Source organism: Photinus pyralis, unplaced genomic scaffold, assembly GCF_008802855.1.
Source record: "Photinus pyralis isolate 1611_PpyrPB1 unplaced genomic scaffold, Ppyr1.3 Ppyr1.4_LG4, whole genome shotgun sequence".
NCBI lineage: Eukaryota > Metazoa > Arthropoda > Insecta > Coleoptera > Lampyridae > Photinus > Photinus pyralis.
The window spans coordinates 49,844,090-49,867,547 of NW_022170511.1; the positions used below are offsets into that span (position 1 = coordinate 49,844,090).

General features: G+C 36.5%; 2 protein-coding genes across 4 annotated transcripts; both read left to right on the forward strand.

Annotated features, from left to right (window-relative positions):
- The first annotated feature begins 12,488 nt into the window (after positions 1-12,488).
- LOC116169716 lies at positions 12,489-14,253 on the forward strand. 3 transcript variants are annotated; one of them, XM_031485872.1, is made up of 3 exons: positions 12,489-12,842; positions 12,894-13,164; positions 13,219-14,253. In XM_031485872.1, the coding sequence occupies exons 1-3, from the start codon at positions 12,680-12,682 to the stop codon at positions 13,523-13,525; spliced, it is 741 nt and encodes a 246-aa protein (XP_031341732.1). In that variant the 5' UTR covers positions 12,489-12,679; the 3' UTR covers positions 13,526-14,253. The 3 variants fall into 3 exon arrangements, with proteins under 3 accessions (XP_031341732.1, XP_031341731.1, XP_031341730.1); XM_031485871.1 differs by having other exon boundaries at positions 12,489-12,591; positions 12,641-13,164; XM_031485870.1 differs by having other exon boundaries at positions 12,489-13,164.
- Positions 13,744-14,130, forward strand: LOC116169220. Its single transcript, XM_031485248.1, has one exon. The coding sequence runs from the start codon at positions 13,744-13,746 to the stop codon at positions 14,128-14,130; it is 387 nt and encodes a 128-aa protein (XP_031341108.1).
- Positions 14,254-23,458: the final 9,205 nt, after the last annotated feature.

Sequence of the window (23,458 nt, forward strand, 5' to 3'; positions counted from 1 at the left end):
ATTGTGTTCTTAAATTACCTTTTCAATTGGCCTACTTGTCTTACACTTTAAACAACACTTCTGTTTTTGCTTTCTATATACCCGTAACATGGTTTCCGCAGCCCAAATATTCCCATGTAATTCACCCAAATCTTCCCGCGGCGAATCATGTGCAAGTGAATATTTGGGAGCAAATACTCCGGAGACAAATCTTCCGGGGGCGAAATTTCCGTTGGCGAATCCTTCATGTGCTTTTCTCACAGCATAATTTATACTTGTAGGCGTGTTTTCTTGGAGACCAATATCCCTGGCTTGAATTTTCGAGGTGATTTTCTGCGAGTGGGGAAAAAAAATACAACTAACTACTCCTGGAGCACCTGGTAATGAAGATTTTAAAAAACTCTCCAGGGCAGCGCACCGGAAGCTACAAAAGTTGAAGCGGAAACCGAGGGCTCTAGTAAACCTGGTCTCCCATCTGCTGAGGTGAGGCAACCACGGGACAAGGTTAATAGAGAAAGTAGATTGCCTCGTAACTTTCAGCCAATAAACGTTCAGTATTAAAATACGCGAATGACGTCACCCAGAATCCCATTTTGTCCAAGCGAACTATCAACCTCGAATATGGTCCTTATACCTGCGCCGGGCGGTCTTAAGATCTTCCCAGTCCGCAGGCAGCGTAGTTCGCATTTCGAACTTCTTTATGAACTTTTCAAGGTCTGAGTTCCACCAAAGTGTTCTCTTCGTTCATCAAAAGGGACGCAGTTTGCAGCTGTCCTCATATACTTCTGTTATGGCGTCCCTTACTCACTAACGCGGCAACCTCTTTCACCTGCCCTGCTTTCCGACAGAGCAAACTTGGCTCTGGTAGTTTCGCCACATAGCAGACCCAGTCAGTGGATCGAAATTCAGAAACCTACAGAGCCCACAGTAGGAGAAGTATGTGCCCGTGGTCCAAAAGCGACAGCTCATCAGACTCCAATATCATGCTTCGAAATCAGAAAAAAACGTAAACCTAAAATTAATTATAAAATAGAAACATTTCAATGGAAAAGTCCCGCAGGAAACTTTAAGGAAGATCAAGCTGAGAAAATGCAAAAAGCAATATACTTGTAATGTATTTACTAGGATGGTAGCATTGGGACGTACAAATAATAAGCTTAACGTGTGTGCATATCAAACAAATTATGTGGAAACTGGAAATTGAAAAATGCGAGCTAAGTTGATAGTTAATGGAATAGTATTTTACATTATTAGCCAGGTAAGTGAGTTTTTACTGGCGATAGGAGAAGTTGACTGGCGAGCCGTTAGGCGAGCCTGTCATCTCCTAGAGCCAGTAAAAACTATTACCTGGCGTATAATGTACAATATTTTATTTGTTACTCATTTGTAAACGTAAATAATTAGTTCTTAAATTGATCTTGAAGAAATGTCTAAAATATCATGTGATCCATGTAACAGAGACTTCGCATTAATTCTGGCCAATGAAATTACTAGATTACTAACTTGTAAAATTTTTACAAGTCTGCTGTCAGTTTTACAAGTCAGTAGCGTTTAAACATGACGTTTACCCGTTTGCGTTTTGTCTTGTTAATCAACGTTTACAACTGAGTAACAAATAAATATGTTTATTGTGGTTGATAGAAATATTTAGAATTACAGCTGATTTTTCTAAGGTAGCCCAAATGATGCATAATGTCGACATTATGACCGAGATTCTTAGGACTATTTTAGAGAAATTTCAAAATTCGTTTCATATATAGACATACTTTTCGAACTTTAGGTTGATTTTGTTGCACGTTAATGGGGCGTAGTTTTATTATCTCTATACGTTTAGAAAAACTATCGGGAAATGACTGTTGAAAATACTCGTAGATCTCTTTCATTAAATGTAATGTGATGTGATATGCGAGAAGAGGTAATCTACAGTAGATTGATGGGAATCCATTACCCTGATGTTCAAAATTAGGTTATAATAGGGTTCATAATAATGACCACTTTAGGTACATAAATCCGTCCTAATTCTCGTTTAAGGATCGTGATTCCGTATTTCTAATCTGCGAGAACTGCGGGTGTTCGATGCATGAATAAATAAATGTAATGTCCAAACCATCATACTTAATTTACTTAAACTTAAAAGTGCCAGGAGAATATAAAAGCGTTATACTTACTAAATTGATTTCACGTTTTTTTGCACGCTAAAACTATTATGTAAAGTAGTTAATCTCCAAACTTTCATTATACTACCAAGTTTAGTTTGTTACAGCTAATACAATTTACGTCTCAGAGATGCCTATTTACGTTCAACAATAAAACTTCTCTACCTACTTTGAGAGGAAACAATGTAATTAGGATATAATGTAAAAAAATTCTCCACAACTTTGCAAGTTGTTAATTTCCAATTATCAACGCAAAAAAGGTCAATTAGTTTCTCAAGTTTTGAGCTTATTAAACAAAAAGACCGACTTGTGATTAATTTTCCATCCTAATATATGTCATGCGGCGCGAACGCACCACAATCAACTCACTTGCCTCTATAATGCTTACTACAAAGTAAACTGGCATCTCATCAGCTAGTTCTTCGGTTGAATTTTGAAATAAAACAAATTATTTACCCCTACTTCAAAAGACATGTGTGGCTTTTAGTGCATTTTGCAACGATAGTGTCCGCACTTGGTCCGTCTGTACCACTACTACTCCTCCAGTTTAAGCTTTTTCGTTTTGGTTTCTTTCTTATGTGGCGTAGCACAGCCCCGAGACCAGAACGATAATAGTACATTATACCGGGTGGTGCACGGTAAGTAGGAACATCCTACCCTCCTGTACATTTTACAGAAAAAACTGGAGAGTTTAAAGTTGTTCAGAATTAAAAGGTGCATACAAAACTAGTTACATGTTTTATTAAGATACCGCAAATTTAAAAATAAATTTCAACATTTCTGTTATTAGTATAGCAATAAAACTCATAAAACAACAAAAGTCAGCCTGCTGCTTAAACTTTTTTCTTTCTACATGAACTGTGGAAGTTCTTCCGTCGTTCCTTTCCCTTGATTTTTGAGGTTGAGCATAACCAACACCGCCGTTCCACGTTTTTCAATAAACCCTTTTCCGCACTTGTATTACAATACACTATCGTGTCATGAATTTACAAAGACCAGACGTCAAAACACGATAATCTTTTTCTGTTATATGACTCTTTCGTTTAAAAGACAATCCAATAAAGTTTCTACATAGTGCTTACTTTGGAAGTTTAGGCTTATTCAGAGCCACCAGAAAGCGCTCCACCCCAAAGCTCTACCTTAATTACTTGAAAGACACAGCCGTCATTCGCATTTGGGTACCTGATACGTGAACATAAACGAAAAAAGTTAAAATATTTAAACGTACTCACAGCTAAGTACACATTTTAAATTAAGTGCAACACACCGTTTGATTGCGGCCAGTAATTTCGCTGTCAAAATTAACTACATAATTATAAACATTTATTGTCCATAAAATAATTTTGCGGCGTTACCTACCGCAAGTAATACCAGATAGATAAAACCCAACAGCTTAATTTCGTATTAATCTAAGGGTAGTTTTCATTTTATTTGCCTTAAAAAGTTACGCTTAAAATTTAATATACTCGACAGAATTGTCCGTAATTAAAAGTAATTGATATTGCGATATTTCCGTATAGCATAAAATGTTTAATTACGCTTTAGTCGCGCAATTATAAATTTATAAGCGTGTTAATAAAGAAAATGTATAATATATAAGCTTCAATTATTGTAAAAGAATTGTTTCCTTAGACAAGGCCTAGCTTAATCTTCATAAACGTCTTTACGTCGTTATTATGAGTTTTTAACGAGAAACTTTGTAAAGATATGAAATATTTCCTTTCCCTCTAATGACGACAAAAACATTAATAGAGAAACTTGGCTTTAATGTAACGTGAATTTGAAATTTAAAATCTCAAAATTATGCGGCGGTTAAAAATCTTGGGAGTTAGCGAAAACTTTTTTGCGCTCGTCTCCGCGCGCAGTCAAATATTTACGACCGATGTCTACAAAAGCTCGTTGTGTTGAAGTTGCGCCAATAAAACTTCAATTAGCAGTTAGAGGGTAAGATTTCAAACTCGGATTGGGATTTTCGATGAACTTCTTTGACATTTAACGCGCACTGCGCGATCTTCGCATAACGGTAAAGTAATACGATACACTTGTACAATTTAGGCTGAAGAAGTTCGCATGGGTGAGGAATTTTCGCGAGCACCTTTGTAATCTGATTACAAGGCAATATTAATTTCAATTACTTACGGGCTGTAGCATGAACTTCTGAAGCCGCCTCGTTGTACCGATGGCGTTGAGTTTCTGATTGCCAAATACGGTTAACTAAAACACCGTTTCATATCCCTTCTGTAAATTTGTAGTACTATTTTGTATATTGAATCGCAACTTTTTTAAACACTACTTTGATACGACCAGTGTTTTACAATTAAATTTGGTTGAATTGTAACATACTGGGTGAACGTTTTGTGTAATTCTTGCTGCAGATTGACAAGGTTGCCCTAGTGGATCTATATATTTTAGGAATTTGATTTATGCTCCTCTAGCATCAATCAGCATTTAGCAGGCGTCAAATTTAAGGGTTAAAGATTGACTGTCCTAGAAAACAACAAACCGGATATTCGATATATCCTTCATAGGTTTTCTTGGGTCATAGGGTGCGATTATAATGTTAAAACATAATTTTTCAATAAATTAGTTAAAATTCAAGTTTACTTCTATATTACTTTGATGTCGTATTCTATTAGAGTTACATTATCCATTGAATAGCTCTGTTCTGGGGAAAAATGACTCTCTCAAACAACATAGTTCCGTATATAACGCCTTTAGAGTAGACTAAAACCCTACTTTAAACGTATCATAATGTCCTGCGGATATTGCTATATTCTTGTATTATTCTCATGTATATACAATTTATATGCGCTTACTGAAAGTCGTTCGAAGTCCTTTATTTTCACGTTTGATTTTTTAAAATCGAACAATTTGTTTTCGAGAAAATTAGAAAAATCTTTGTCCTATCTTAATTTGTTTAGATAGAAAACTTTCGCGGATGTCCCGCTAAATAAATCTCCAAAATATCGGCAGCTCGTAAAACAAATCAATTTTTTGGAGCTTTTGCGATCTTAAAAACGGGGCTAACTGCCAATTAAGTTTGGAAAGAAAATTATGGAAAAACGCATGATAACGCACGATCACGTACTATCGCGTAATCAATGATCAAATTTGGGGAAAAATCAAAAAGTAACGAGCACCTCAAGGCGGGAGAATAAACGGAAAGCTACAAAGAAAACCAACACAGAACTTAGAAAGCAGGGTGAATGATAAAAGTGCGCATGGAAGGTAGGGGATAGTAAAGGACTAATGAATCAAAAAAAAAATAGATGAAGGGTGAAAATTGAAAGATTCCAAAAATACAAGCGATAAAACCAAATTTAACGCTAATCTTAATAAAAACAAAAGAAAACTTCATGCAGGGGCTTTAAAACCAAAATTAACCTAAAATTTAAATAGGTAGTGGAATGTAACAAGTGACCCACGTCTTGTGGTAATGTAATGGGGTTATTGCCTGTGCAAACAAAACAGCAGCGTGATTCGATTCTGTCCCAGGCAACACACTTACCTTTAATAAACGGTTTTAAAGCGTTTTGAAAAGATAAATTCGGTATTGGTAGTATGATATACGATATACGTTTTTTTGTAGACCAATTTTATACACGACGTTTAAAATACGACTTTTGTTCGTATATATAAACCATATAGTTCACGTTCTACGTTGATAATATGTATTTAAATAAACGTTCTTCTAGCAATAATTTGATAAACGTATATAATAATAATAATAATAATAATAATAATGCCTTTATTGAGCTACACCTTACACGAAAAAAAAATTTGTTTTTATTACCAACTACTCACTACTCAAAGGGCGGAGTTCAGATTGTAATAAAAATTATTACTCCCTGCTCTTCCACTCAACCCAAAATTGAAAGTTTAAATGATGATACCATTAAAAAAAAAAATAAAAAAACGAAAAACAACGTAACTATACTACCTACTTACAGAAAGAAAAAGAAAGTAACTATACTACTGATGATCTTAAGAAAAGGCGAAGAGAAAAAAAAAAAAAAGAAACACACATTTGAACTACAGATAACAATTGCAACATCACCTGGCTACTGTGCTTGCTTTTGTTGTATGAACATCTTGCAGTTCCTCTTAAACTGTTTTAAAGAAAGTGATTATAACAAATATAACACCACTTTGATTTACCTTGCTGGCATATTGGTATATTTAGTTCCTCCAAAATACGAATAAAAATTAGGCATATTCCACGTATCAAAATTACTTGTTATTTATGTAATAATCTAACGAGACTGGTATAAGAAACGTTGAAAGTAAGTAGATAAATAAACGTTTTTTAGTGTTAACCTGACAAACGTATATAATACGTTTTTAATTTACCATATACCTATTGGAATATTGAGATACGAAACACGTTGGACCATCGGTTTATTTGGAAAAAGTGATTGTCTTGATCCACACTATCACCCAATTTTTTTGCATGCGGTCATGTAACACTCTGTATACGACCGCTTTTTGCGTAAATTTATATCCAAAAACTGTTTATTTTAAACGTAGGTATAAAATTCGTCTTTATACAAAAAGATATACCTACCATACCACCAATACAGAATTTATCCTATCAAACCGCTTTAAAATCGTTTTTCAAACTTAAGTGTGTTTACTGGGGATTTTCCCTACGTTTTCCCGAAATTGTTTTCCCTAGAAACCGCTACTTTAACTAAGCTTAATTGCGTTTCTTCCGCTAGGAAATTCGCCGGTTGGAGTTTAATTTTGTTTTAGTTTTACCGAAAGGACCGCCGCCATCTGCTGGACCCGCCGGATTCCTAGAGCTACCGTTCTCCGGTTGAGAGTATACCTCCGAGACTACCGAGGACGACCCGTCCATCCGTGGCTACGGCCGACCTCGACCATGCGCGTGATTTTATCTCCGAAACACTTGTCCCATCTCTCACAAATAAAAGGATAAACTAATAAATTAACTCACCCTGTGACTTATGGCTAAAAAGAAACTTGATAAAGAATAAACATTAGAGAGGACAATTTTATAAACTTCCAAATTCCCAGAAATGCCTTATTAAATATAACCTTGAATGCACGCTCGTAATGCAAAATTGTTTTGTGTTAAGACGTACTTAGCGTCAACGACATTACAAACACACAACATGATGTGCATACTAATGACATCAATCATTCTTATTTCAATTAGGACGCGGAGCACGATATAAAATAACGTTCGGAACATATGGCAATGCTGTTTCTTTGAAAACGACCGCGACACCATAAACTAAGCTTCCTATTTTTGAGGTTTAAATTAACCTCAGAATGGTCAGTAGCTTTACAATGATTTATACTTCTGGTACAAAATAAAGTTTTGCATAATACACGACGATAAAGGGAAACTAACCATATCGTGACAGTTAATTCACTTAATGGTTAAAATATCCCCTTATCGTCTTATACGTATAATAAATATCTATTAAATAACGATTAAGTTTTTATAGATGTATAAATTCCCGGCGCCAAACTTTCCCGTCGCCAAAATTTCTCGGCGCCAAAGTGTCCCAGCGCTAAAGCGGCCGTGACAAAAGTGGCGGCTCCAGACTACAATTATTAAGTGCTTCACTATCATTAGATCAATAAGAAATAGCCAATAGACACAAAGGTATAAAACAGTACCTATAATTATTCTATTGGCTATTTCTTAATGATCTGATGATAGTAACTGGTAAACTAATGATAATGATTGTACGAATTCAACATTAACATGAACACATATTTGAGGTCTCGCCGACATTAACCATTTTTTCAACCTCGTGCTGTGGTTTGGAGGGTATCTGCTACCACAAAATAAAGTAGTTATCTCGTTGGCCGCTTATGTGCTTTGAGGTTCACATCTCGCAGAGAATAATATTTAAGCTCCACATCATTAGATAGGTACTTAGTATTCCACATCGGATTTAATTAGATTGCATACGGCTCCACCGGGGTCTGCAGTAGGTACAACATTTGTAATAGCAATAACCATAGCGAATTTGGTTCAACCTGTTTATAATACTTTATCAGCGGTTCACCAAAAGTATTTCAATTTGACCTGTACAGGTTGTAGACTAAAGCAGTGATTGTTACAGTTCTGCAATTTGTAAACGAATTGCCCTCAGCGGGAATTTTTAAGGAAGTTCGTGATTGGGGAAACCTTACAAATGGCAGTTATAAATTGACGTCCGTACTAACAAAATGCTAAAGTTATAAAATTAATGAAAACTGTACGTTCTCTGCAAAAGCTTACATTTTTCATTTAGGGTAGGTACATAAGTTAGTAGTCAGTAGGGATGATTTCAACAAAAAATCTTATCATACACTTTGAGATTATTGTGGAATTTTATGGTTTTATTACTTTCTTTCATTCCCCGTTTCCAGGCGTACTTTTATGAAGTCGTTTCGTGTTAGTCCCTTTACTTTGTATATTCAGTGAGACCTTTGCCAAAATAATTTAGGAAGTTAACCTAACGCATTTATTTCTTTTAACCCGCACTAGTCTGAATTCTGCAGCACGAATTACTTCTTTAATCCTTATCGTATTGTAGTATTGATATATGCCTTGTCGTTTATTAAAGCTTCCTATATGGGAGCTAAATGGATCTTCCTTTCGAAGGTTTATGTAAATTGCGCCAAGGGCTTTATGATATTACAAACATTGTCAGGCGATCATAAATCGCAAGTTTACAATCTCCAACATTCCACGATGAGTGCTGTTATGCAAAGAACTTACCTAGCGCACAAAGTCTATTTCCGTATGAGCAGAAAATGAGAACCTAATCATAGCCTTTCTTGAGAATTTATGCACCTGAGTACAATACAACGAAAACGAATGGGGTTCAGTTTTCTTTATTTTCCATTTCTGTAAAGAACTACACCGAAACAAGCGATTTATCTAGTAGGACCAACCCTCTTACACTACGGGATTAAAATACTAAAGACGCTTCAAACTTTTTAAGCCGTTTCGTAAACGTTCCTTCGGAGGACTTTGCTAATTGGAAATACCGTTTTAGTTTTCATTAACTAAACTTTTACGAGTAGTTAATTAAAATATACAGCTTTGGTAACCGGAAATTACGGGATTACCGCAATTAAACGAATTTTGTTTAAATCTGTACGCTCCGGGGTGAGTATAATAATTATCTGTGAGCTTCATTTGAACTTCATTCCACTTGAAATTAATTATTTTTAGCTGCAAGACAGGTGCATTTCCTTTACAAAACGGGCGCATCCATTGTATTAAGAAATTAAGATAAATAATTTCAAGTAGTTATATGAGATATTGGTTTGGTCCTTTATTTATCCTCAGAAGTCAAATCATTTGTAGGCGGACAATTTCCTTCACGTAAGAGATAGGAAATTCCAAGAGCCCAAAATAACATCCATGGCTTTAGCCACAACGTGCGAAAGCAAATTAAAGGTATAATTAGTAACGAAAATTAACTAAAACGCGGTTGTAAAATATGAACGGATTAAAACAAAATTAATTATCTGGCGAAACTTTTGGAAGGCGGAGAAACAGGCATTTATGAAAGAGGAATTATTATTTTTAATTATAAAAAGTCAATCATAAAACAACTTTTATCGTTTCTATTGCACTTAAATGATCATACATGGTAGTGAGATTAAAGTCTGTCCATCACTATCCAGTGCTGGGAGAGCTCGGCGAGTACATAAGTAAAAATTGGTTGGGATAGAGGGATTCTTCGCTGAACCTTCAAAGCAAACCTATGCAAGTTGAGCGCGTAATTAATTCAAAAAGATAAGGGAGATTGTTTTCAAGGCATTACGGGTCGAGCAGCGTTAGAGCTGGTTACTGACTTGCGAATCATCAAGTGGTAACAATATTCGACTTTGGGACACTAAAATGTGATCTAATGTGGTCTAAAGTGTTTGGTTTTTGGCTGAGATTCAGTTTTGCACCACGAAAATTAGACTGTAGAGAAACTGTTCACCGAAAAAGAATTCGTTCTGCCTCAGTTGGACGACGGTTCTTCGACATTAATTATTTACACATTTATTTCGTTAATTTCAAAATCAGTGGCTCACTGTCCAGAAGTAAGATTTTCGATTTAAGTTCTAAGAATGTTTGAGATCAATTAATTCTTTCGTAAGCTCTTTGAATAAATTCTTTAATTACTAACTCTTAATAAATTCCTTCTTTCTCTTGGGTATTTAGTGAATTAATACCAGTTTCCTGCCCTCTGACGAAATGCAATCGAAATAAACCGGAACACGTAGGAATAACTAACAGTCACACACTTATCATTATTAACAGTACCAGCTCTTAGTAAGATTTTGGATTTTGTTGGACTAAAGCACATGAAAAAATATCCAAGTTTGTAAAGTAAACAGTATTATTAAAATGTATGCTAAAAATTATTTGGGAATTATTGATTAATGTAGCTAAACTTCAAAACCACGTTACCAAAGTATTTGCGTGTGTAAAGTTGTAGCTTTACACATGCTTACACACATAGCATATGTAAAGTTTGACTTTCCAAACTCTTTTGCGTTCGTTATAAAGACAAGCCTCATGAACGCAGTATAAGTACAAATTTCGAATCAAAGTAATAATTGTTTTTCTTCTTCAGACATGTTTACAAGAATCACTAAAAGTTCTTCTTTACGCGCCTATACGTAAAGAAGGATTTTGAAATCAATCGAAGTTACATTATAATTCTTTTTATTGCCGTCATCAATTACGGACAACCCTGACTAAAAACGGCAGGAAAAGGCGAAACTCAAGAGACCGAAAAATTGACTGAACCTATTTAACGTGCGAGCTCCTGCCGTACTCGGCGAGATATTAATTTAAGATGTCGAAAAATATAAACTTTCACTTAAATAATTTTTTCCGCGCGCCGCCGCCGCCTATCTGCAGGGAAAGTAATGAATATTTTTAGTCCGCGCTCATTAAGGAAGTTACACCCTATTTTATTACAACACGATACCGTTGAGATTTATGAGACAATTGTGTATTATTCACATATGTAGGTAGGTGTAATCTAAAATTATATAGTAGCTGTCCCCTAAATTTCTATCCCTACTTTTAGATTATATGACTGAGATCTCAACTGTTATGGTCCCAGTGAAACGGGGAACATACGTGTTTCAAGCAGGTTATAATATTTGTCAGGGGGTGAAAACAATGTATGACTCACGTTATTGGATGCTTCCTTGTGATTTCCTTTCCCATTATTTTGTTAGTAAAAATTTTCTCTTGTGTAATATTTGGTTTATATTATTGCGAAGACGCGGCTTCGCACTGTTTCCATCATGATCGAAAAAAAGATTAAACTTTCGCGGCTCCAAAAAAATGTTGGTGGTGGTTTCTAACTTTTGCTTTTGTTGCGGTATGTGTGAGAGGGACAGTACGTTTACTAACAAAAGTGATTGTATGCGGAATTTTCGGTGTATAGGGCTACATTTAACGTAGTAGAAGTACGTTCTCCCAAAACGACACTTTCGATGTTTGGGGGTGCTTGGATTTCAACGTAAATTTGATTTGAACAAAAGCGCTGCAGTTGCTCTATTCCTTTGTGACTGTACGTTAAAACGAAGTGTTATTACTACATTCGGTGGTTGTTACTATGGAGAAACGAGCTTTACGCTGTGTTACAATCAAATATTGGTGTCCTCATGAAACTAGAACCAAACCAAAGTGGAATAGTTATATGTAGGATTGTTGTTAATTATAGCTTAATATTCAAATCGTCGAAATATTCGTAATTAATCTGTCTTCAAATTTTCGCCAGATCCCCCCGTTCACCTCCAATATTTCTCCAATACTACCCCTATAATGTCACAAGTTCACACAGTGGCGTCAAGTATGAAAATGTTCATGGTGTTATATATTAACAAAATTGTCAAAATGTTACCCATTTTTGAAAATGATGGTACATTACACCCCCTAGACTATCTTGAAGCTCTTGAAAGTGCTTGTAATATTAATACCACTACATTACGATCGATAAAATTATTATTTAGCTAGTTCTTACGAGAAAACAGCAAAAACTTGGTTTGAGGCATAGTGACAAATATAATAGTTACGTAGGTACATTTAAATCGGAATTGATTGAATATTTCTGGAACGAACAAGTCCAGGACGGATATAGGGTTAGAATAGATACTGGATATTTTTAACAAGGTGCTGTAGAACATTTTACTATACTTCGTTCACCCAACAGAAATAGTTAAGCCCCTCCTCAACAATTACCGCCACATTTGAATACGACATTGTTATTGGTGTAATTTTTGAAGCCACAATCACACTTGTAAAGCGAATTGGCCGAATTGGGTAATCTGTCATCTGTCATCTTGCCTATTGCGTTTCTGCGGTTTTTACGTTTTTACATCTTTACTTGCGTCAATTTGCCATTAATCTCCTTTATTCACACAAAATAGTCTTTATAAAGACTCGTCGGTGTATTCTAAAGATAGTCAGGTGAGTAATTATAAAATTTTATACACGATTTTTACATGCCTGTTTTTAGGGTTATATTATTCGCGATCAAGAAAAGTTGTACGCAAACATGAATGTCGCCGGTGCTGCTTTCTCTCCACCGAAAAAACGTTCTGCCAAGCACTTTTCAGTTGAAGACAAAACTGGCATTTTAAATATCTTCAAGGCATATTCGGAAGACAACCCGGAGGTATCTAAAACGGATAAAGTTGAGTTTACGGCTAAAGCAGCAGGTAATTTTCATCTTAGGCACATTCATTTTTACTTATTATTGTGTAATTTAGGTGTAAGCATTCCGAGTGTCTACAAGATTCTTCGGGAGTATACAGAGGTACACGAACTTCATTCACCTAAAAAATATTATCGACCACGAGCAATTTTGGACAATATTGATTCCGGAACTAAAAGTATTCTTCGACGTTTGCTTCATTCTTTCTTTGAAAGAAATGAACCACCTACCCTGAGTAAAGTTTTGGCAGTGTTACACGAAGACGAAGACTTACCCCATTTGAAACGAACTACTTTATGGAAATTAATAAAAGAAATAGGTTTTCGGTCAGTAAACCTTTTTTCTTTACGTGTATGTATATTATGTACTTGTCATTGTAGATTCGAAAAGAGGTCACGCAATAGTGTTCTTAAGGAAAAGGACGAAATAATTACTTGGAAGCGTCGGTTCTTGCGTGAAATTAGAAAATATCGTGAAGAAGGTAGGAAGTTGTATTTCCTAGATGAAACTTGGGTGAATGCTGGGCATACTGTAAGCAAAGTATGGAAGGACACCACAATTCTCACTCCAAGACAGGCATTTATCAACGGGCTATCAACTGGATTGAAAGATGCATCGGGCAAAGGAAATTGTTCTCCATATAGGGTCCGAGGATGGCTTCGTCGAGGAAGGTTTGCTGTGTTTTGAATCGAAAAAAACAGGGGATTATCACGAAGAAATGACCAGTGAAGTTTTTGAAAAGTGGTTTATGGAAATCGTTACACATCTTGATGAACAATCTGTGATTATAATGGACAACGCTTCATATCATAGCAGGAAAAGTGAAAAAAATACCAAACACCAGTACGAAAAAAGCTGATATACAAACTTGGTTAACAAGCAAATCGATACCTTACGAAGAAGATATGGTAAGAGCTGAACTTCTGCAGCTTGTGAAACGGGCAGCTGTTACACCAAAATATGTAGTTGATGAAATTGCAAAGGAACACAATCGTACCGTGCTGCGATTGCCTCCATATCACTGCGAATTGAATCCAATTGAACTGATATGGGCGCAAATAAAAGGTGAAGTGGCCAGAAACAACACCACATTTAAAATGAAAGACCTTCATCCACTATTTCAACAAGCAGTGGAACATGTTACTGCTGAAAATTGGAAGAACGCAATTCGCCATGCTCAAAGTGAAGAGGAAAAAATGTGGCAAATTGACATTTTAATGGACATCGTAGTGGAGCCATTAGTAATTCATGTGGGAGATGACTCGACATCAACGGAGTCCGAATCCGAGTGAAGCGATACAGGATTTAAATTGTTATGTACCTTTGTTTATATTCAAGTGCACTTGTAATTTCAAAACTTTGTGCTGCTGTAATAATACTTTTTTGTACTTTTCTCAATATAAACAGTGTTTTTATGTTGCATATTTACATGTATTTAACAGTTTGCAGGTTTTACTATTTTTGCCACGAGTTATGTTTAGAGAGATAGCGCCATAATTAGTCTTGAGCAAGTGACATTTCAATTTGATTTTTCAAATTTTCCGCTTTTTATAATTTTGTGGTTGTAAAACTGGTTGCTGCTTACATTGGCCCAAATTTTGTAGGAGTGGCTTAACTATTTCTGTTGGGTGAACGAAGTATAGTTGCGTAGGGCTAGGGAATGCAATACCGGGATCGCGGGATCCCGAAATACCGGGATCCCGCAGCATTTTTGCGGAATTAATCCCGCACATAAATGGAGCGGGATCCCGCGGGATTTGCGGGACTGAGGAATTTGTCGACCAAGGGGACGACTCTGTTTACTTTGTTAATGAAACGCATAACGGAGAAGTTATTTTTTAAATAATTGTAACTTTTTCGTTAAAAATGTACCATGATTTTTGAGGCACTTTAGAAGTTCACCATTTGTGCTTTACCGTTGAGGTTTTTTTGAGCTCTAAGTTAGGCCGAAGGTACTTTTTTGTTAAATATTGTGATAATTAGCGATTTATTTTAATACAGAAGTTAACCGCACAGAATTGCTTATTAGCCAATTTATTTAAAGTTTTGCGGGATCCCGCAAATACCGGGATCCCGCAGGATTAACATCTAACAATCCCGCAAATACCGGGATTGAGATTTTGTTGCGGGATTTCGTTCCTTATGCGTAGCATTAGCTAAACATTTAGATCCACCATCAAGCGATAAAAAACTAACATCAAAAATAGGTAGACATTTTCCACCCAGAATCTCATCAATTAAATAGTCAATACTCGTAGTACTAGCGGTATAACGGCAATTCTTGAAAGATACTGCATTTTGTGATACCAAGGTGCCACTTGGTACAACTGTTCCTTAAAACCATTTAGACGATTTGGCCCGAAGAACACGTGACATTTTCCGTGTGGGTAGATTTTAGAGGGGGTGGGGTTGATTAAATGTAATATTTTTGAAGAAAACTAAATATAGCACGTCGGGACGTGAAGGTGTCTAGGCATATGTTCTTTGGTGTCAGGGAATTCATTTATGGTAACAAAAATAACCTACAAGCATCGAAAGTGCGTGAAAGGCTTCCATACCAAGCTACCACATTTTCTGAAATCGTCGTACTCAGTGAAAACCAAGATATTCCAAAGTTTTAATGTATAAACTTATAACAATATTTTATTTAATAAAAAAAATTGTCAGAAGGTACGTCGTTAATGCGCGCAGGTACAAAATGTATAAAGCTATGAAAGATCGCCAAGTACTCACTGACGTCTTCTGTGATTGCGTTATCCCCACTGAAGAGATATTTCACATATAAATATGAAAGGTTCGGTACTAAATTATATCGAAAAAATCTCGCAGCTTGTCTCGCAGCCACACTTGTCCAGAGCACCGACTGCCTTTCATACGTGTGGCAGCTTGGACCACAGAACCTTCCAGTGTCTGACTTCTAGGGTCCTTCCCCATCCTTCAGGTCATGTGGAGTTTCCCTTTACCTGGTTTGCACAGCCGCAGTTGTGGCCGGCGACATACGCCACTGTGTCCAATGCGGCACGGAGAATTGAAGCAAGGTGTTTACCTTCTGAAGCAAACCTTTGTTTCCATGACGCATTTATACCTGGAAGTGACGCCTAAAATAAGTGCAAAATCCCTTAATCCAATATGTATGAGCTGTTAAAAAAATGTATACATGTGTGCAGAAAATAAAGCCAACTAATTTGGCCGATAACGCCTTTACAAAACATCTGGTTCGATAAAACTTTTACCTTATTTAAGCGTTCTAAGTCTTATGATACTCACTAAATACAACAAATACAATTAACCACTTAAACATTAAAATACGTAAATAAAAAATAAATAAATAAATTTGCAATAAAAAAACTAACATTAAAGTCACAATTTAATAATTTTTCCCATTCAGTGACCTTTTGCACGAAATTTCTCCAGGTCCTATCAAATTAATCGATACATTTTACATACAGGATGTCCCGACTCATATTTGCAATGCGTAAACCGGAAATTACGTTGACAACACGTCAATTTTTCATTACAGGGTGGCTCGCTCTCATCTTCGGCATTATTTCAACCAAGAGAAACGACACCCCCTTGTAGTTTACAGAACAATATGCTGCTGCAACCGCCATATTTTATTTGTACACAGACCAGACCTTGAAGGCTTTTTGTTTGGTCTCACTACGTTAATTAAACTATTACCAAATAGACATCGCTCTTTCATCAGTGCCCATCCTTTACCAAGTATTTTCCACGTATATATGCTTTAACTTTCTCTATAAATATTAACGTTGTCCCTTCGTTAATTTAAGCTAATTAAGCGTCGAAGTGAAGGATTTGCCATTTCAGTTACCCCTTCTAATACTCAAATATGATTCGATTATTTGAGTTTACCCTACCATTACTTTGACCGCAATTTTAATGTCGCCGTTACCGTAGCAATTAAAAGTGTTCTTCTTGTTAAAGGGAATCACAAGGAAGTCTCCTTCTAGTCTATGCAATTTCATAAAATGTCATATATTTGATTCGTACTTCGTATGAGTTACGGATATCTTTGCAAGCGTTGTACTGTACTTTCATAGCTTTTAGCTGCGAATCCAATAACGATATATTTTAATAAAGTCATCGAAGAGATCTAAAGTTTTTGACTTCAAGGGAAATGAAGTGAAAACTATCATTACGTTATTCTGATAGAATGAGTTTTCTTTTTAATAGCCAGTATAAATTTCCTTATAAGTGAATAGGTACTCATTTCGTTGGCGAGTGGCCAATTCATTAATTTTCCCTAATAACCCCAACGGCTCGTGAGCGCAATAGTGTAAAAAATAAATTCATGACGTTATATGCGAACTACATCTACAGCTTTGAATCTCGTAATACTCTTCGAAAATATTGGAAAATGAAAAGCAATTTGAGGTAACACGATTAGTTAGTAAGTGATAAAATTAATTACAGATATTTTAAAGTGCGCTTTGCTTTTAATTAAAATGTAATAATTTTTGTCGGGCGAACATTCGTGCGTTAAATGTAAATTTACGAAAGATAATAATAGATAAACCTTATTAATTATAATAACAATGAAAACTGGGGAATCCCGTTGATAAACCCTAAGTTTGCACAAAAGGGTTGCTTTTTTTAACTGTTTTTGACCCTTTCTCTTGCACGCATTGTGAACTTTTATTTCATCTAAACCACAATTTCATATTTATACCACATGCGTTAATTTAGGAATTAAAACCCTTTTAATTATGGTCTCCGCTTATATGACCGAAAACAATTAACTGGACTACTAAAACTTTTTTTTTTAATTTTTGGCTTAATTAAAAGCTGCTTTTGTATTGACGCTTTGTATAAAAATTGTCGGATAAGCTTTCTGCACCTGCTTCCCGCTTAGTTACGTAATGAGGAACATAATTAGGTCTACATAATTATCCACTTTTATAATCAGCTTTGGACGTTTCTCATAAAGCGTTAATGTTTTTTTAACGTAATTGATTGATGAAATGGTAGCAGATGTGGATCGAAGTTTGACAGTCTGTGCTTTGCCACACTATGAAAATTCAGGGGGCAGCGATCTTTAGCTGATGAGATACGACAAGAATCCAACACACTGTACTTCTATTTCTATAAATTCTCCAATGATTACCTGAACTCACTTCAAATTAGCAGTGAGTTCTCTTGTAATTATTCAGGTATCTTTTTCACAAGAATGCACCATGAAATAAGAAAAAAAATTATAGAAAGCTCAATAGAAACCTCGTAAGAGGAAGAACTAACATTATGTAACGTAAATTGCGTGGTTTTATTTGTTCGCAAATTAACGAACAATTAATTTATAACAGTGCTAAAATTGATTAATTTATAACAGTAATTACTATTTATCACTTACAATTTATAATGTTCTAGAACAAACACGTCATATTTATCTGAAAGATTACGTCACACCGTCTTCGTTGTTTATCGCCGATGACTAATATTTCATGGCACCTTGAGAATTCTAGAATGTTCGCTACAATTACTTGGGACACAGTATCTCAAGACGAAGTCCGATGACCTGTTGAAATCGATGCCATTGAGTCTTGTGGGGTATATGAACTTCTTTCATGTAACGTTTGTGTAATAAATTCATTTAAGAAAACAGTACTAAAGAGTAAAAGATGGCGACAAGCACCTTGAGCTAAAACTATAGAAAACTTTAGGAGACAATGTCGTCATAATTTCCCACGCTCTAATGAACACAGTCTATTCTGCGGCCGCAATCAGGTGCGCCGTGACATTTTCAATTTTACGTTGCGTACACCATAACGTAAATCAATTTATGCCTCGCAGCAGCGAAACCATAGCGGGTTGTGTTAATAGACTTTAACCCTCAACTAAGCTTTACCGTGTAATAAATATGTTAAGCAGTCATGCAAAGTTCACGCACGCTTTCATTGCAATTGCGCTCGATTCCACCGTTCAAAAGCAAAACATTACTCCCATTTAACAGAATATAATGCGGCCATGTACCAAATTTCCCTTGGCCGGGACTGGAACGTGTACACTCTTATTCCCAGTATCAGAATGTGGAGAATTCCTCCAAACTTCTACATACTTCATAGTTCTATTTAAAGAGAATTTATTACCTCAGTTGAACTCGTTTATGATTTATATCGTCCCCTGTATCACGCAGTATGCGAAAGCTCCTTTAAGTCACAACTTGGAATTTATGAGACCGATTTAATTGTTAGACGTCTCTAGAGAGATCGTATTTCTATTATTTGATGTTACCTTTTGTTTTTATTGCGCGCATCGTACACGAAATTCCAACATCAGGAGCGAGCGCGCCTTTCTCAGACCTTCGACCTGTAAATCTGACACGAGTTTTTCAGATATCGTCGTGACTTTAATACCAAATTGAGGAAGCTGCGGGATCTAATCTGGAAAATTCATGGAGAAGAATTGTTTTGTAGACCGGAAATTAATTGAACTCTGTACTATGTGGACTTGATGAACGTCTTCCTCCTTCCACTCTGCCTCGAAAGATAAAACGGCGCTCCTATTCTTAGGTAATTATGTAAAGCTTTTCCTGTTCCGGCCGCTTTTACATCTTAGAGAGTGTTCTATTGTTGATTCTAATAGCCGTCCCAGGTGAAATGGTCTTATGCTGAGGATCTGTTTACTTTCGCTTAAATCGCTTTACTCTCGAGCTCCTCGCCAAAGCTAATAAAATACGTTCAGCTGAAACCGACATATTCTACATCTTTTCATAAAAATTTTAATAAAAATCAACTTTCATATTTTTTATACACGTGAGTGAAGTTTAGGTTGTCACATGGAAAAGCATATGTCTGCTGATGAAGTTTTTACCTTGGTATTACACTCTATTAAAGGAGGTTGTGGTGCAGATAATTTTTCACTCTGTGGTTCAAACCTTTTTTTTTATCATTAATTTGTATTGCCCATCGGTTAATAAGTCGTCAGTTACCGGACCTACCTTTTCATCCCTTCCAGTGCATAATTTTAAATGTGTTAACTTTTTTAATAGCGAGTGGATTGTAACTCATAGTGAATTTTGTTTGTTTACTTTGGTTTTTATTTTATTAGCTTAGAAGGCCAATTAGAATTAAGCAGTATATATACAAAAATAATATATCCAAGGAAACGCAAAGGCAATAACGAATTACTTTATTAACCAGTATAAATTAGTCCCCTCAACATAACTTTTATTGTGCGAGATACGAAAAATTCGTAAACCATTATTAAGCGGCAGAGCAAAGCGATGCAAGCTTTATAGGGGAGTCGATGGTGTCCGTCTGTCCATGAACACGATAACTGTCAAATGCTTGATTTGGTTCAAACTTTGCACAGTTGACCTATATGCCACAAGTAATAAGCCTATTGAAAATGGGTCAAATCCAATGACCCCTTGGGGTCATGCCTCTCTGTCTCTGCCAAACGCTTGAACCTATTTAGTTCAAACTTTGCACAGTTGATCTATATGTCACATGTAATAAGCCTCTTGAAAATGAGTGGAATCCAATGACCCTGTGGGGTCACACTTCTCTGTCCCTGCCAAATGCTTGAACCTATTCGGTTGAAACTTTGCACAGTAGACTTATATGCCACATAACATGTCCATTGAAAATGGGTCAAATCCAATGACTCCGTGGGGTCACACCGAGGTGCTCTGCCGTTTTTTATATTGGGGGCGATACTAGGTACTGTAGGTGGTAACCATCTCAGCGCGCCAATACCAAATTTAAAAGTACAAAATCATTTTTCTATAAAAACTATCCAAAAGTTAAAGTCCATATTCACGCCAATGAATAGAACGTTAAAAAATGACTCCAGAGTAAAATTTTGTATACAGTCGACATTTACCTATAATATATTCTATACACAATGGGCACCCTGTATAGTGTATAGTATATAAACAATGTGTTAAACTAACATTTATCTGTGTCTTAACGAAATAAGAAAATGAGGCAAGTTCTCGATCTTAATTTTTAATTTTTTAAACTGATGACGTCGATTTTGATGAAATTTTGATAAGCCATTCTTTAAGTAAATTCGCTGAAAAAATCTCTGGGAAAATTCGTTGAGTGGCTGAAGAGCTTGCCCGTGCACTCGTTTGAGATTTGTAGCTCCCAGACGGTCCGGCGCAGGGCGTGGGGTTAGGCCGCAACCTTTGGGGAATTGGAGGAACCTCCTACGTCGGGGTAGTTGCCAAAAATTGAACAAAAGGGGAAAAAATCGTATCTCAAAACGGGCGCCAGATCGGAAATGTTTGGGATCGATTTGTGCCCGAAGTGAGAAAAAAATGTTCGTGAGCCTCATCATGCCCAATGGCAATCTCTTTAAAGGTGAATTTAAATGGAACTATCGTATTAAAATCTTTGTCGGTAAGTCTTTGAGATTGACCTATTGTAAAACGTATATCCCTAATAGCATCCGGGTGAGTTAACTGAGTTGAGGGTTGTCGCTAATTATACATAAACTTAACGAACGAAGATATCGGGAAATATAGAAGAGAATTAATTGATTAATCATTTTATTTAAAATCTCTTGATTACCTTTTCCTCTTGAATTTCTTTCCTTCTTTTACTTAGAACGTAGGCCTCTGAAAATGGCATTTTCAAAATTTGTACTATTGTTTTACCCTCAATATAGGTAAGTTTGTTGCCGTACAGCATTTTTACTTATTCTACACGAATCTTTTCTACATGCATATAACAGTGCCTCTTCTTGAAGTCGCCTTACCTTTTATTTAAATGTAACACATTTGACGTTATTGTAGCTTATTGCTTTCCCCATTCTCGTACCTACTTCTTTATAAACCAAGCGTATACCGTGTTGACGCTTTTTTTTACTCCTTGTTTATATCCTCGAACCCTGCGCATTTTCTTGCCCGCGAATGCACATAAAGAAAATCTCCGTTCGTGTTTATTTTTCGTTATATTAGAAATCCAATGTTCGATAAACTTTATTCCATCGATTAACAGCAGATTTTCCACTTTTATGAAACTGGGGGTTTAAAGTCACTCGAGAGCGAAACGGGTTAGGGTTTTTTGTGTGTTTTATTATGTCATATCTATAAAATAGCAAACGGTAGTAAGCGTTGACTTATAATAATGGCTTTAATGTCTGTTATGGAGATTATTTCGCGAGGCACACATAATGCGTAAGAAAAAAGGAGTTTTTATGACAACCTAAAAATGCTGCTGACTACAGTAGATGTGTGTTTCGGTTGATGTATCGCCAAACGTGAACTAAATTCCGCAAAAATGTTTAAAAATAATAGAGGGTGCGGACAGCAATCTCCCGAAGAGAAATGATGAATAAGGATTACGTCAGGTTCCGTTCGCATCAGTCATGTCAAAGTTGCACGCGCCATCTCGCTTAACGGCTCATATTAACTCTCACATTTTTAGAATTAATGGTTTTGTCCGTTGTTCTTTGAATAACAACAATTCGGGATGGTCGCTGCAGTAAAATACGTCGCTCCGTTCCGCTATAACGGAAACAGAAAGTAATTACGTGCATATGTTAAAATTCATCATCTGCTACCCTGGAAGTCAAATGTTAAATGATTTGAGTGAATTTTGAAATATTGTCACCACTCGATTTAACTGTCAATCGGTGGTCATCTTCCTGTATTTGATTTGTCGGTATTCGCCAATAATGTACTACTGATTACGTAATTAATTACAAATTGAACACTACGGTCCACATGTCACTGTGGTGTACAGCATCTTGTAGTTTATCATTAAAATGCAACTTGAATTAAACATCCGTTGTAATGCAAATGCATTTCGTACTGCACCTCCACCATTTTCGACAGTTCTAAGCAGCTAATGGAAGGTTGTTCATGTTTCAAAATTTAATTTTTACGTGCATCTTTAACGAGAGAAAAAGACAAGGAGATGCTCAATAAGCTTCAATAGAAAGAAATATGTATATAGGCTACCTACTTGACGGACTTGTCTGTCTTTCAGCACTTGTTCAGACATGACCACGTGCATCGGCTTCTACCTACCACGTACGTACGCGTTTAACCTACGGGCCGTCTTCGGACTGGTTTTATCATTGTACCACCAGTAGGGTGAACTGCCAGAGTGAGAACGCTCACGAACCCATCAGGCACGAAGTAACGGGAAGCTCTTTTTAGAACAGCATGCCCCCCCCCCCTCTCCCGAAGGAGTAACTCCAGCTAAACTCGTTACCACCGCCATACAGAGATGAATTCGACCGACTTGGACAGTGCACATGGCATCGCATGGCGACACACACTCCCTCCTCACCAGCACCTACGCCGTCACTAGCACAGTCGATTAATGTACTAGCCCCCAACCGAACAGCAGACGAAACGACGGAAGATGAAGACAGACTCCACCGGCACGTCTGGTATGAACACCAGTAATCAAAGTACCACCAGCATCCATGCGCCATATTCCTAATCGAAAATCGCCGTTTTTACATTTTCCACCACCGCTTAGGATCATCTTCCAAATCTCAGCCAACATCATTGCCATAGGAAAGTGAGCTCGCATCATCGACGACAATCCGGACGAATTCTGCGTAATCCAGGATCCTACTGAAAAGTCAGGGCGAGTCCTGACCACACCACACCATCACTCGTCCCTCGCCTTCATCACGAGA